Genomic DNA, 13344 nt, shown 5'->3' with positions numbered 1-13344 from the left:
TAAAGTAATTGAATACATACAAGAAATAAAGTTGTAGTATCACTTTTTAAAAGAGCTGGCATTAAATATGGAAGCACAGGAAGGCAATAATTCTACTCCACTCTGAAACTGTGATTTTGATTAACTTCTCAGATTTGCAGTAACAGAGAAAGAAGAGATGCTGTTAAGAGAACAACTTGGAGCCCTCAGAGCACCTCTGGAAATGCTGTAATCTCTGCTGGCCCCATCATTACAAGGAGCGGTAGGAATTCTCAAACATTTCTGTATATTGCAGGAATTTAAAAAACAATGCTTTGCTGTTTGAGAGTTTGCAGTGACTCAGCTAAAAAACCCAGCTAACTTATTTGGGTCTATTCCTACGGCTAAACTTTCATGTAAAAGTTCTGAGCCAATTGTTTTGGTCATATATGCATTCAAAACACCCAATGAAGTCATTGTGGGTTATGTGCATGTGTCTGAGGCTCCCATAAACACCTAAACTCAATAGGCTAAATTCCATTGCCCATACAGATGCAGCTTCCACTGAAGATAACGGAAGGTGCACCCATCTAACGCAGAAAAAAATTAGCCTGATTCATTTTGCTTAAAATCAGAGCTCAAGATGGGAAAGCCACAAAATGGAAAAAATTGTTTAGAAGCTAATGAATACCCACTTTAACATTGACTACTCCTTCTCTTGCCTGGCTCTTCCACTTCCATCTTAGGGTATATCTACACTGCCAAAAATGGTGTGTTCTTAACTAGGGTTAGCTCACTTGATTTAAATTAGCAGTGAAGACACAGCAACTTAGCTCTTAACTCACTTTAAAAGTTTGAATTAAAGCCTATAGGGCTGCTAACCTAAGTTAAAACACAAATGGCTGTGCATTCACTGCTATTTTAACCCAATTTAGCCCTGGTCTACACTAGGACTTTAGGTCGAATTTAGCAGCGTTAAATCAATGTAAACCTGCACCCGTCCACACGATGAAGCCCTTTATTTCGACTTAAAGGGCTCTTAAAATTGATTTCCGTACTCCGCCCCGACAAGTGGATTAGCGCTTAAATCGGCCTTGCCAGCTCGAATTTGGGGTACTGTGGACACAATTCGACGGTATTGGCCTCCGGGAGCTATCCCAGAGTGCTCCATTGTGACCGCTCTGGACAGCACTCTCAACTCAGATGCACTGGCCAGGTAGACAGGAAAAGAACCGCGAACTTTTGAATCTCATTTCCTGTTTGGCCAGCGTGGCAGGCTGCAGGTGACCATGCAGAGCTCATCAGCAGAGGTGACAATGATGGAGTCCCAGAATCGCAAAAGAGCTCCAGCATGGACTGAATGGGAGGTACGGGATCTGATCGCTGTATGGGGAGAGCAATCCGTGCTATCAGAACTCCGTTCCAGTTTTCGAAATGCCAAAACCTTTGTCAAAATCTCCCAGGGCATGAAGGACAGAGGCCATGACAAGGATCCGAAGCAGTGCCGCATGAAACTTAAGGAGCTGAGGCAAGCCTACCAGAAAACCAGAGGGGCGAACGGCCGCTCCAGGTCAGAGCCCCAAACATGCCGCTTCTATGATGAACTGCATGCTATTTTAGGGGGTTCAGCCACCACTACCCCAGCCGTGTTGTTTGACTCCTTCAATGGAGATGGAGGCAACACGGAAGCAGGTTTTGGGGACGAAGAAGATGATGATGATGAGGTTGTAGATAGCTCACAGCAAGCAAGTGGAGAAACCGGTTTTCCCGACAGCTAGGAACTGTTTCTCACCCTGGACCTGGAGCCAGTACCCCCCAAACCCACCCAAGGCTGCCTCCTGGACCCGGCAGGCGGAGAAGGGACCTCCGGTGAGTGTACCTTTTAAAATACTATACATGGTTTAAAAGCTAGCATGTGAAAGGATTAATTTGCCGTGGCATTCGCGGCTCTCCTGGATGTACTCCCAAAGCCTTTGCAAAAGGTTTCTGGGGAGGGCAGCCTTATTGCGTCCTTCATGGTAGGACACTTTACCACTCCAGGCCAGTAACACGTACTCGGGAATCATTGTACAACAAAGCATTGCAGTGTATATTTGCTGACGTTCAAACAACATCCATTCTTTATCTCTCTGTGTTATCCTCAGGAGAGTGAGACATCATTCATGGTCACCTGGTTGAAATAGGGTGCTTTTCTTCAGGGGACACTCAGAGGAGCCCGTTCCTGCTGGGCTGTTTGCCTGTGGCTGAACAGAAATGTTCCCCGCTGTTAGCCACGGGGAGGAGAGAGGGTTGAGGGGGTAGACACGCGGTGGGGGGAGGGCAAAATGCGACCTTGTTACGAAAGCACATGTGCTATGCATGTAATGTTAACAGCAAGGTTTACCCTGAAAGAGTGTAGCCACTGTTTTATAAAATGTGTCTTTTTAAATACCGCTGTCCCTTTTTTTTTCTCCATCAGCTGCATGTGTTTCAATGATATCAGGATCTTCTCCTTCCCAGAGGCTAGTGAAGATTAGAAAGAAAAAAAAAACGCACTTGAGATGAAATGTTCTCTGAGCTCATGCTGTCCTCCCATACTGACAGAGCACAGACGAATGCATGGAGGCAAATAATGTCAGAGTGCAGGAAAGCACAAAATGACCGGGAGGAGAGGTGATGGGCTGAAGAGAGAAAGTGGCAGGCTGAAGACAGGGCTGAAGCTCAAATGTGGCAGCAGCGTGATGAGAGGAGGCAGGATTCAATGCCGAGGCTGCTGGAGGATCAAACCGGTATGCTCCAGTGTATGGCTGAGCTGCAGCAAAGGCAGCTGGAGCACAGACTGCCACTACAGCCCCTGTGTAACCAACCGCCCTCCTCCCCAAGTTCCATAGCCTCCACACCCAGAGGCCCCAGAACGCGGTGGGGGGGCCACCGGCCAACCAGCCACTCCACCACAGAGGATTGCCCAAAAAAAAAGAAGGCTGGCATTCAATAAATTTTAAAGTTGTAAACTTTTAAAGTGCTGTGCTTAAAGTGCTGTGTTGCATTTTCCTTCCCTCCTCCACCACCCCTCCTGGGCTACCTTGGTAGTCATCCCCCTATTTGTGTGATGAATGAATAAAGAACGCATGAATTTGAAGCAACAATGACTTTATTGCCTCTGGAAGCGGTGATCGAAGGAAGGCGGGGAGGGTGGTTATCTTACAGGGAAGTAGAGTGAACCAAGGGGCGGGGGGTTTCATCAAGGAGAAACAAAGAGAACTTTCACACCGTAGCCTGGGCAGTCATGAAACTGGTTTTCAAAGCTTCTCTGATGCGTACCGCGCCCTCCTGTGCTCTTCTATCCGCCCTGGTGTCTGGCTGCGTGTAACCAGCAGCCAGGCGATTTGCCTCAACCTCCCACCCCGCCATAAATGTCTCCCCTTTACTCTCACAGATATTGTGGAGCACACAGCAAGCAGTAATAACAGTGGGAATGTTGGTTTCGCTGAGGTCTAAGCGAGTCAGTAAACTGCGCCAGCGCGCCTTTAAACGTCCAAATGCACATTCTACCATCATTCTGCACTTGCTCAGCCTGTAGTTGAACAGCTCCTGACTACTGTCCAGGCTGCCTGTGTACGGCTTCATGAGCCATGGCATTAAGGGGTAGGCTGGGTCCCCAAGGATAACTATAGGCATTTCAACATCCCCGACAGTTATTTTCTGGTCTGGGAATAAAGTCCCTTCCTGCAGCTTTTGAAACAGACCAGAGTTCCTGAAGATGCGAGCGTCATGTACCTTTCCTGGCCATCCCACATTGATGTTGGTGAAACGTCCCTTGTGATCCACCAGAGCTTGCAGCACTATCGAAAAGTACCCCTTGCGGTTTATGTACTCGGCGGCTTGGTGCTCCGGTGCCAAGATAGGGATATGGGTTCCGTCTATGGCCCCACCACAGTTAGGGAATCCCATTGCAGCAAAGCCATCCACTATGACCTGCACATTTTCCAGGGTCACTACCCTTGATATCAGCAGATCTTTGATTGCATGGGCTACTTGCATCACAGCAGCCCCCACAGTAGATTTTCCCACTCCAAATTGATTCCCAACTAACCGGTAGCTGTCTGGCGTTGCAAGCTTCCACACGGCTGTCGCCACTCGCTTCTCAACTGTGAGGGCTGCTCTCATCTTGGTATTCATGCGCTTCAGGGCAGGGGAAAGCAAGTCACAAAGTTCCATGAAAGTGCCCTTACGCATGCGAAAGTTTCGCAGCCACTGGGAATCGTCCCAGACCTGCAACACTATGCGGTCCCACCAATCTGTGCTTGTTTCCTGAGCTCAGAATTGGCGTTCCATAGCATGAACCTGCCCCATTAGCACCATGATGCATGCATTGGCAGGGTCCATGCTTTCAGAGAAATCTGTGTCCATGTTCTGATCACTCACGTGACCGCGCTGACGTCGCCTACTCGCCCGGTATGGCTTTGCCAGGTTCTGGTGCTGCATATACTGCTGGATAATGCTTGTGGTGTTTAATGTGCTCCTAATTGCCAAAGTGAGCTGAGCGGCCTCCATGCTTGCCTTGGTATGGCCTCCACTCAGAAAAAAGGCGCGGAATGATTGTCTGCCGTTGCTCTGACGGAGGGAGGGGCGACTGACGACACAGCTTACAGGGTTGGCTTCAGGGAGCTAAAATCAACAAAGAGGGTGGCTTTACATCAAGGAGTATTTCAGGCAGGACTTCACGGAGGGTTCCAATAAGAAATGGTGCACCTAAGTTATTGTTCTTATTGGAACAAGGAGGTTAGTCTGGCCTCTGATTGATACGTGGCTAGATTTACCTCGCTGCACCTTCTCTGTGAGTGACTGCAGTGTGACCTAGAGGAATGAGTCCCCTAGACGGGGGAGGGGGGAAGCAAATGAGTACAAAACAAATCTGGTCTATTTCTTGTTTTGATCCACTCCATCTATCTTTTACATCTTTGGCTGGCAGCAGACGGTGCAGAAGGACTGCAAGCCATCCATATCTCATGGCTGCCCGGCAGAAGATGATGCAATAGGACTGCTAGCAATCCGTATCGCCTGCCTGCTCACCATAAGATGGTTCAATAGGACTGACTGCAGGACTAAAGAGAATGACTTGATCAAGTCACTCCAAATTTAGTCCCTGTGCCCATGTCTGTCCAGGCGCTCCCGGCCGACGTGGCCAGGAGCACCTCTGACATGACGACGACGGCTACCAGTCCTATTGCACCGTCTGCTGCCAGAAGGCAATGGGTTGCTGCTACTGTGTAGCAATGCAGTACCGCGTCTGCCAGCACCCAGGAGTCATACGGTGACAGTTAGCTGAGCGGGCTCCATGCTTGCCGTGGTATGGCGTCTGCACAGGTAACTCAGGAAAAAAGGCGCGAAACGATTGTCTGCCCTTGCTTTCACGGAGGGAGGGAGGGAACGGGGGCCTGCAATATGTACCCAGAACCACCCGCGACAATGTTTTAGCCCCATCAGGCATTGGGATCTCAACCCAGAATTCCAATGGGCAGCGGAGACTGCGGGATCTGTGGGATAGCTACCCACAGTGCAGCACTCCGGAAGTCGACTCTAGCCTCGGTACTATGGAAGCACTCCGCCGAGTTAATTCACTTAATGCACTTAGAGCATTTTCTGTGGGGACACACACACTCAAATATATAAAACCGATTTCTAAAAAACCGACTTCTATAAATTTGACCTAATTTCGTAGTGTAGACATACCCTTAGATAGGACGAGTAAAGAACACACCATTTTTTGCAGTGTAGATGTAACTTTAATGACATTAAGTGTGACTTGTGTTGGTAATATACTTTTTGCTCAGCTTTCAGCTGTAAATAGAGCCTGAGGCAAACAGTTCAGGTTTTCAGTTTAAAGACAGTTGCCCAGATTCTGTTCTCACTTAAACTGGTACCTATCCAGAGTGTAATTCCACTGATTTCTGTTCTCCTAGAATTTTAAAGTGTTTCAAATACATCTTCGAATTTCTGAGAAGCATTCATTTTGTGAATACCTGTGCTAACTAGTAAAGATAAAATATTTTGAGACAAATTCTGCTGTTGGATGGATGTAAGTAACTGTCATTGGGTCAGTGGTTTCAGTGGAGTCGATCTGGACTGAAACCAATGAAACTGAGAGCAGAATGTAATCCCACAGAGGGAAAAGAATTATTAGGACTTGAGGACTAATTTGTCTCTGTTTGCTGTGTAGTGGTGGATGCATGGATATGCAAGAGGAGAAATTTGCCCATAGAGAATTGGGAATGTATTCAGTTTTTTGTAGGTGCTTGGTTAGAAATTTTTTTTTTTTTTTAAGTAGAATTGGATGAATAATGCCAAAAAATTCTGCACATATTTGAAGTAGATAAGGCATTTACTTCGGCCATTCTCATGGCCCTTTTGAGTTCACTTTTCATGAATGTTCAGTTTGTTTAAAAATATCTGGGGAAAACTAATTTCAGAGTTGCAAACATGATGAAACTGAATTTTCAGATTTGCACTTATTTTGCACCACACATGATCATTCAATCAGGGAACAGAAACAAGACCACAGGATTTATTTGAGCAGTCATAAGCAATACAGCTCAAATTTCAAATATTTGGGATCAATCTACATAGGTTTACAAAAATAGAAAAATATTAATCAATTGCCTTTGGATATTGAATACATTCAAGTAAACCACAGAATGTTCATGGATATTCCATGAGCAGAAGAGGTGGCTAAATTCTTTAAATACATGATTGTTGAAAATTCTTTGCTTAGCTCTAGTTTAGCCATGAATAGATATGAAAAGGGGAAATAATCATTTTGCAATTGTCATCTATTTCAGAAATGGAATTCAAATATTTTATGGAATATATAGAGGACCATTTTACTTTTATTTCTGGCTTTTAGGTTGCACAGGTAGGAAAGATAGTTGGGTATATGAAGCACTGGACTATGACTCAGGAGGCCTGTGTTCAGTTCCTGACTGCCACAAGTTTCCAGTGTGACTTTGGGCAACTCATTTAATCTACCTTGTGCCTCAGTTTCCCTTTTGTGAAATGTGCAGAAGGGTACTTCCCTACCTTGAGGCTAAAATCTATTAATGATTGTAGAGCTGTCAGGTATTATGGTTATGAGGAGCCATATAGAAACCTAGATAGTTACATAGGATTGCTGCTGCTTGTGACTGTCTGTCTCATGTATGTTTAAGCTATTTTAACATTGTGCTCTTTCACAGAGACCTTGCACTTGTTTGTTTATCTATAATAAATCATTTTAGACAAAATACGTGGCTTTTTCTCTGTGTACAGAAACAAAATAGTTATCTACTTCTGAAGGCAAAAGTGTTTAAAAAAAAAAAGAATGAAAGCCATTGTATATCCTAGTTAAAAATAAATACAAGTCAGGACCTTGAAATAAATGTACTTTTGAGCTGTGATTGAGGCTTACAAACAGAAAAGCAAAACCAAACAAAGATAAGATATTTAGTTTCAGGACCGACAATGAGGAGTAAGTGAAAATTAGGGGAAAAACATAAACTTATCCCTAAAAACATAAACTCATCCCTCTGTGCTCCTGTCAAGAAAAAAGTGTGTGTGGAGGAGAAGTTTTCTAATGCTTTCTAGTCACAGATTTCCTTAATGAAATGAAGATAAAGTATCCCCACCATCGCAGAGCTCCTTCCCCCTAGTACAGCACATGGTGAGAAGAAGTAGTTCCTGCCACATTGTTTTGGATCATATTTTTTATGAAATGGGACAGAAGACAATTAGCAACACGTTCAGATAACTGGACCTTGATAAAGATTTTTTTTTTTGGCAGAGTAATAAGTGGTGCATTAGACCAATATCCTCGCAGTAAAAATTAGGAAGCTTCTTATAGTTAATGTTCCTAGCCTGACTTGATCAGAGACATTGATTGTGACAAGCCACCATTGCCAACACAGTTGTTGAGTTTTAGGATAGTCCTAGCTTTATGTTTGTCTGGTTTTAGTGGGAGTGAAGAGAGGATGCAAATATTGATATCTGTAAAATATAATAGCTCCATTTTTATATTTTTATACAGATGAGACACCAACCAACAATTCACAGCTAGGTAAGTTAATCAGAATAAGAGAAACACAAAAGAGGGGTGTTACAGGAGTGCTACACTAATGAGTGGGTAAACCATTTGGATTCAGCTATGTGTTGAAGTTTTCCTTATTACCATTAATTTAAAAGGAGAAAATATGAATGTGTTCTAAAGAAAGCAATTGATAAATCTGGAATGCTCCGTTAAGTTCATGTGCCCAACAGTTTAACAAATTCCAATCTCTACTATGGAACTAAAATTACAGATCAAATGCAACCCTATTTATGCTGCTATGGCACATTAGGAAACAGTGCAACTGCCAGAAGCCAAATGGCAGGTTTAAGCAATAAAGTCATTTCCTACTGCAGATGAATTGAACCACAAAATGGTCATTATGGTGCAGTCTAGCCTGGCAGGCTTCACAGCTCAAAAAGGTAAAAATCCTGTTTCAGCTCCTGTAGTCCCTGACCTTTGTCCTGGATGTAACCATAGGAACCACACAAATGGTCTGTGGTAAGGCAGATGGGAATGAGTGACAGGAGATGGATCACTTGAGGATTACCTGTTCTGTTCATTCCCTCTGGGACACCTGGCATTGGCCGCTGTCAGAAGACAGGATACTGGGCTAGATGGACCTTTGGACTGACCCAGTATGGCCATTCTTATGTTACAGAGCCCAATGCTTCTGCTCTGGTGGTTGAGGAAGTAGGCTGTATGGAAAAAATATGGGCTAGTATATGGGGGAGGAGGTCTGCAGATTGTCAGAGTGCTCCTCCTCCTGGTCACCTGGAATTCTTTTGGGTGGAGAAATACATCTGTAGTGCATTCCTGGTTTCTCGGTTACTGTTGTCTGGCTGATCACTCTGTCAATATTTACTAGGGACCCATGTAACAAAATTCAGCTGCTATCCCTCCTGAAGTCTAAGGCAACTGGGAAAGAACCCCCCCTAGTTCTCCCTTCCTCCAACCTCCCCTAGTTCCCCCCTTCCTCTCCCTTCCTCCAACATTTGAATGGTGGGGACTCCAGAACCATGTTAAAGTCCCTCCTCCATAATAAAATCACGTAAAACAGAAACCTGGCATTAAATAGAAAGATTTAGGGTTCCTGTCAGCTGACATCCTGCACACCTGAGTATGGAGTTCAGATCATCTTATGCGTTAAATATTGTCCTCTTGTCTTACACCCACACCCATCATGGTGAATGTGCATGTGAAAGAGCTATGCACCTGCAGCCACTCCCTAAATACACTAGATAGACTTAATGTGCAGTTCAGTATCAGCCTGTTAACTATAATTTTTGTATATAAAGGCATTGTGGCAGGAAGACCCAGCTCTGCAGAGAGAGATTCTGATGAGACCTTTCTGTGCCTTTTTTTTCCCTTGCAGCTCATCCAAATGGACCTCCTTTCCAGCTGAACTCAGTCACCAGTGCACTGATTTCAGGAATAGTCATTCTAGGGATTATGAGCATTTTCTTTTTTGTATGTTCCCTCACCCTCCTGCACAGGAAATGGCCCAGCAGCTCAGTTTTGGGTGGCATACGAAACCCAGTTTTCAACTAAAAGGAACAATTAATTTGCACTTGTTCTGGGGGTGGGGGATTGCCTTCGTTGTCCATGAAATATACTTATGTTATAAATTTACCAAGGCAACATTCTGCCAGTATCAAACTTCAGCTAGTCTTATTTGTAGTGTTGTAAACTTTATTGTATAGCTAAACAGTCATAGTGATGGCAAGAATCCTACGTAATTCTTCTCATTTGTGTTTGTGATCAGACTATTGAACATTTTGCCTGTGGGTGTACTGACAATAAAATTGGTGTCCTACTGTCCTACTGTCAACCAGGGTCTTAAAATTTAAAGATGCTTAAGATAAAACACCTTTAAATACACCATTATTAAACCAGACCTGGCCAACCTGCCACATTCACATTTAACCACCACCTTTGATAAAGACTGCCTCTACTTTTACCTTTTTTGTGTATTTTCCTACTTTATTGTGGGACCTTATCAAGCAAATTATTGTAGCTCAGAACCTACATTTTTATTTTCTATCTGGATTAAAAATAACTGCAGAAAGAATCAAAATAAGTGGACGGTGATTATCATTCATTTGGAAATGGGGTCATATGACAGAGTAGGCAGAAGTCTGCTCTGTCTTCTAATTCCATTGAATTCAGTGGGATTGCACACAGTGTAAGGAGAGTCAAAATTTGGCATGGTATCTGTCTGTCAAATTGTTTAGTGCTGAAAATTCAAAGCCGTTTCCTGGGTACAATCCTGTCGTTCACTCGGACAAAAATCTCTCACAGGGAAGTCTTTGACAACTTTAACAGGAGCTTGCCTGCATCATCAGTTCAATTTTTGCTAAGCCTTACTTAAATGCAGTCAGCACTGCTATTGCCTTGAGTTAAACTCTGCTGTCATGGACATCCTAGGGTGGAAAGAGTTTATTCCTTTATTTCTAAAACAAAACAACCCTCCCACCCCCGAACAACAACAAAAAACCCCAACACTTTTCAAGCCAAAAGGATGTTTTAGGGCCAAACTCTGCAGTTTGAGCAAAAACTCCCCTGAAGTAATTTGAAAGGACCAATTCTGTCATATCAGTTGCACAGTTCAAAAAATAAGGTGGTCTTTCCACCCAGAGCTTTCCACAAAGTGATGCTTCCCTTTGGCTGTTTTCCCCATGAGCTAGACTTCCTCCCTGTTTGGGGAAAATCCTTGCAAGAACAGGCCACGTGCCTTACCAAACTCTCAGCTCCAGCTAATCTGATAAACCTCAGATCATCTGAATTAAGTGTGAATTATCATGTGTCCCTTTCAATAGGTGTCTATGAATAGGAATTTAGGTACATCTATCCAGGAATCTGGAAGAGGATATTGGTACTGATGACAAGCGTGGCAGTGGTAGATACAGTAGATATATTAATTTGATTGCTAAACAGTTAGTTAGGATTTGGGTCTAGTCTCAGTAAGTAAACTCTTAACTTCATTTACCATGTACTGTACATATTGGCTCAGCAGCACCTCATTGTTATTTATCACTTTTTCCCGTATTAATCATGTGTGTGCTTTCTGTGATGCGACAGAAGTGGTTAATGTTCAGGGGTCTCTGAATCTCAAGACTAAATGCAAATACAGACATGTCATATATCACTCTTCTTTGATCTAGACAATGCTGTATAAAGGCCTGTTCAGAAATTATCCAGCCTGTTGTAGTGTAGGGTCTTTAACAATAACACTGTGCATGTTTTCCTCCAGTCTTAATACCTCAGAAACAATTTTTTGCACTTCAGGGGTTAGGTCTGATGACATGTAAAACATGATTGTTTAATAGAATAAACTGAAAAATATCAGAAGAAATATTTGTCTGAATGTCTTTCTTAGAGGCAACATGTAGGAGGGGACATAGTGGGGGTCAAATGTTCCCACAGATTGGCCTGCTGGGAGTGGGAGAGAGAGGGGCTCTATCCTTTCCCTGCTCCTCCCCCATGGCATGCTCTGCTTCTGTCCCTGGCAGCCGAGCCTGGGCAGGGAGAGGGCCACCGCTGCCTCCCCGCCAGGCTCTCTCAGGCAGAAGCGGCTTCGTCTCATTCCCTGCCCGGCTGCCAGGGAGAGCGGCCGAACATGCAGGGAGGAGGCACAGGGAGAGAAGACTGGAACCCCTGCTGCAGTTAACGTGGGTGGGGAGAGCGCGGTGGCCCGGGATGGGCACAGGGCAGTGAGGTCACTGGGCACAGGAGGCACGTGAGCGATCACATGTCCTCCCCTTTAGACTGTTCCCCTCCAATATGGGGAGGCACCAGTCGGCTATGGTTATTGTCTTGATTCTGTTTCAAATTAAAATACTTAATCCTACAGAGGTGAAAATTGGGATCACATGTTTAATCTAAGTAAATTTCTTATATTGTGACTAGAGCTGGGTGAAATTTTATTTTATTTTATTTTATTTTATTTTATTTTTTTTGGCTGAATAGTTTATTTGCCTAAAAATGGGAACTGTTCATGAATTCTCATCAATTCAGCTAATAATTTCTGCGAAAAAGTGTGTGTGTGGGGGGGGGGGGGAAATGCAAAAAAAAGTCAAAATGTTCATTTTGGTATGTTAAAAATTAAATATTTTGACTTTTTGTTTTGAAATTTAGCTAGATTTCATTAAAGAAAAGTGGTTAAAAAACTATCTCAGAATGAAACATTTAGTTTTGGGCAGAATTAAATGTTTTGTTCAACCCCAAAATTTTTTTGTGTAGGTGGTTTTTGTTTTCGTAAGAAAAACAGAACCATTGTTTCAGGGCAACCTGAAATGATTTTTTTCAGATACTTTGGTTTGGCCACTAAATCAAAAAACCATTTTACTGGCTGAGCTCTAACTATGACTTAATCTAAACAAACATCAGATAATCATAGTGAATCTAAGGGGAGTAGGGAGAAACTGGAGATTTGCAGGAAATGAGTGAGATTCAGATTTCAAGGCTTATCATGATTCATAGATTTATTTTTTTAAGGCCAGAAGAAACCACTGTGATGGTTTAATCAGACTTCCTGTATAATGTAGGCCATAGGACTTCCATGAATTAATTCCTGTCTCAAATCTAATAGCTGGGGTTGAAGAAGAACATCTCATCTAGAAAAGATCCAGTCTCCATTTAAAAATTTGCAGAGATGGAGAATCCACCATATCCAATGGTAAATTGTTCCAATGGTTAATTACCCTCACTGTGGAAAAAATTGTACCTTTTTTCTAGTCTGAATTTGTCTTGTTTCAATTTTCAGCCACTGGATCATGTTACACCTTTGTCTGGTAGACTGAAGAGCTTTCTATTATCAGATTTCTTTTCCCCATGTAGGTTTTTATAGACTGTGAGCAAGTCACCCTTTAATCTTTTCTCTTTGATAAACTAAACAGATTGAGCTTCTTGAGTCTTTCACCATAAGGCATGTTTCCAGTCCATTAAGCATTCTCTTATGATTCAGGTAACACCACTGAAAAACAGTAGTCATTGTTATTGGAGGTGCGGGGGGGGGGGGGGGGAAGAGATTCTAAGCATAACCCGTGATCAGTTCAATAAGTTTGTTATATCTTTGAGTCCATCTCAGCTCTTGGAAGGGACAGTACCGTAAGGGAATTGTTGTAAATAGACATAAATTTTTATGTCTATTTATGTTAAATAGATAAATACATAAATAGTTAACAAGGAACCACCCACTGGTCTGCTGGCAGCTTGGGTATTGTGCTGCTGCTATAGTACAACAAAGTTCCATGTAAAAAGTATTCTGCTTAGTAGATGACAAGTTAATTAAAATGTCCGATATCAGGTTTACCGCCCCCCCACCCAAA

General features: G+C 43.2%; 1 protein-coding gene across 1 annotated transcript in view; it reads left to right on the top strand.

Annotated features, from left to right (window-relative positions):
- ZPLD1 (zona pellucida like domain containing 1) overlaps positions 1–11365 on the top strand; it is a 43544-nt gene extending 32179 nt beyond the window's left edge. The window contains exons 8-10 of the mRNA XM_048816372.2: positions 133–241; positions 7997–8026; positions 9390–11365. Coding sequence (XP_048672329.1) covers positions 133–241; positions 7997–8026; positions 9390–9565 — 315 coding nt within the window. The 3' untranslated portion in view covers positions 9566–11365. The remainder of the gene's footprint in view (positions 1–132; positions 242–7996; positions 8027–9389) is intronic.
- The last annotated feature ends 1979 nt before the right edge of the window (positions 11366–13344 follow it).

Source organism: Caretta caretta, chromosome 1 (assembly GCF_965140235.1).
Source record: "Caretta caretta isolate rCarCar2 chromosome 1, rCarCar1.hap1, whole genome shotgun sequence".
Taxonomy (NCBI): Eukaryota; Metazoa; Chordata; order Testudines; family Cheloniidae; genus Caretta; species Caretta caretta.
Note: the sequence above shows the minus strand (reverse complement) of the source record. Positions and strands in the feature narration are given on the sequence as shown.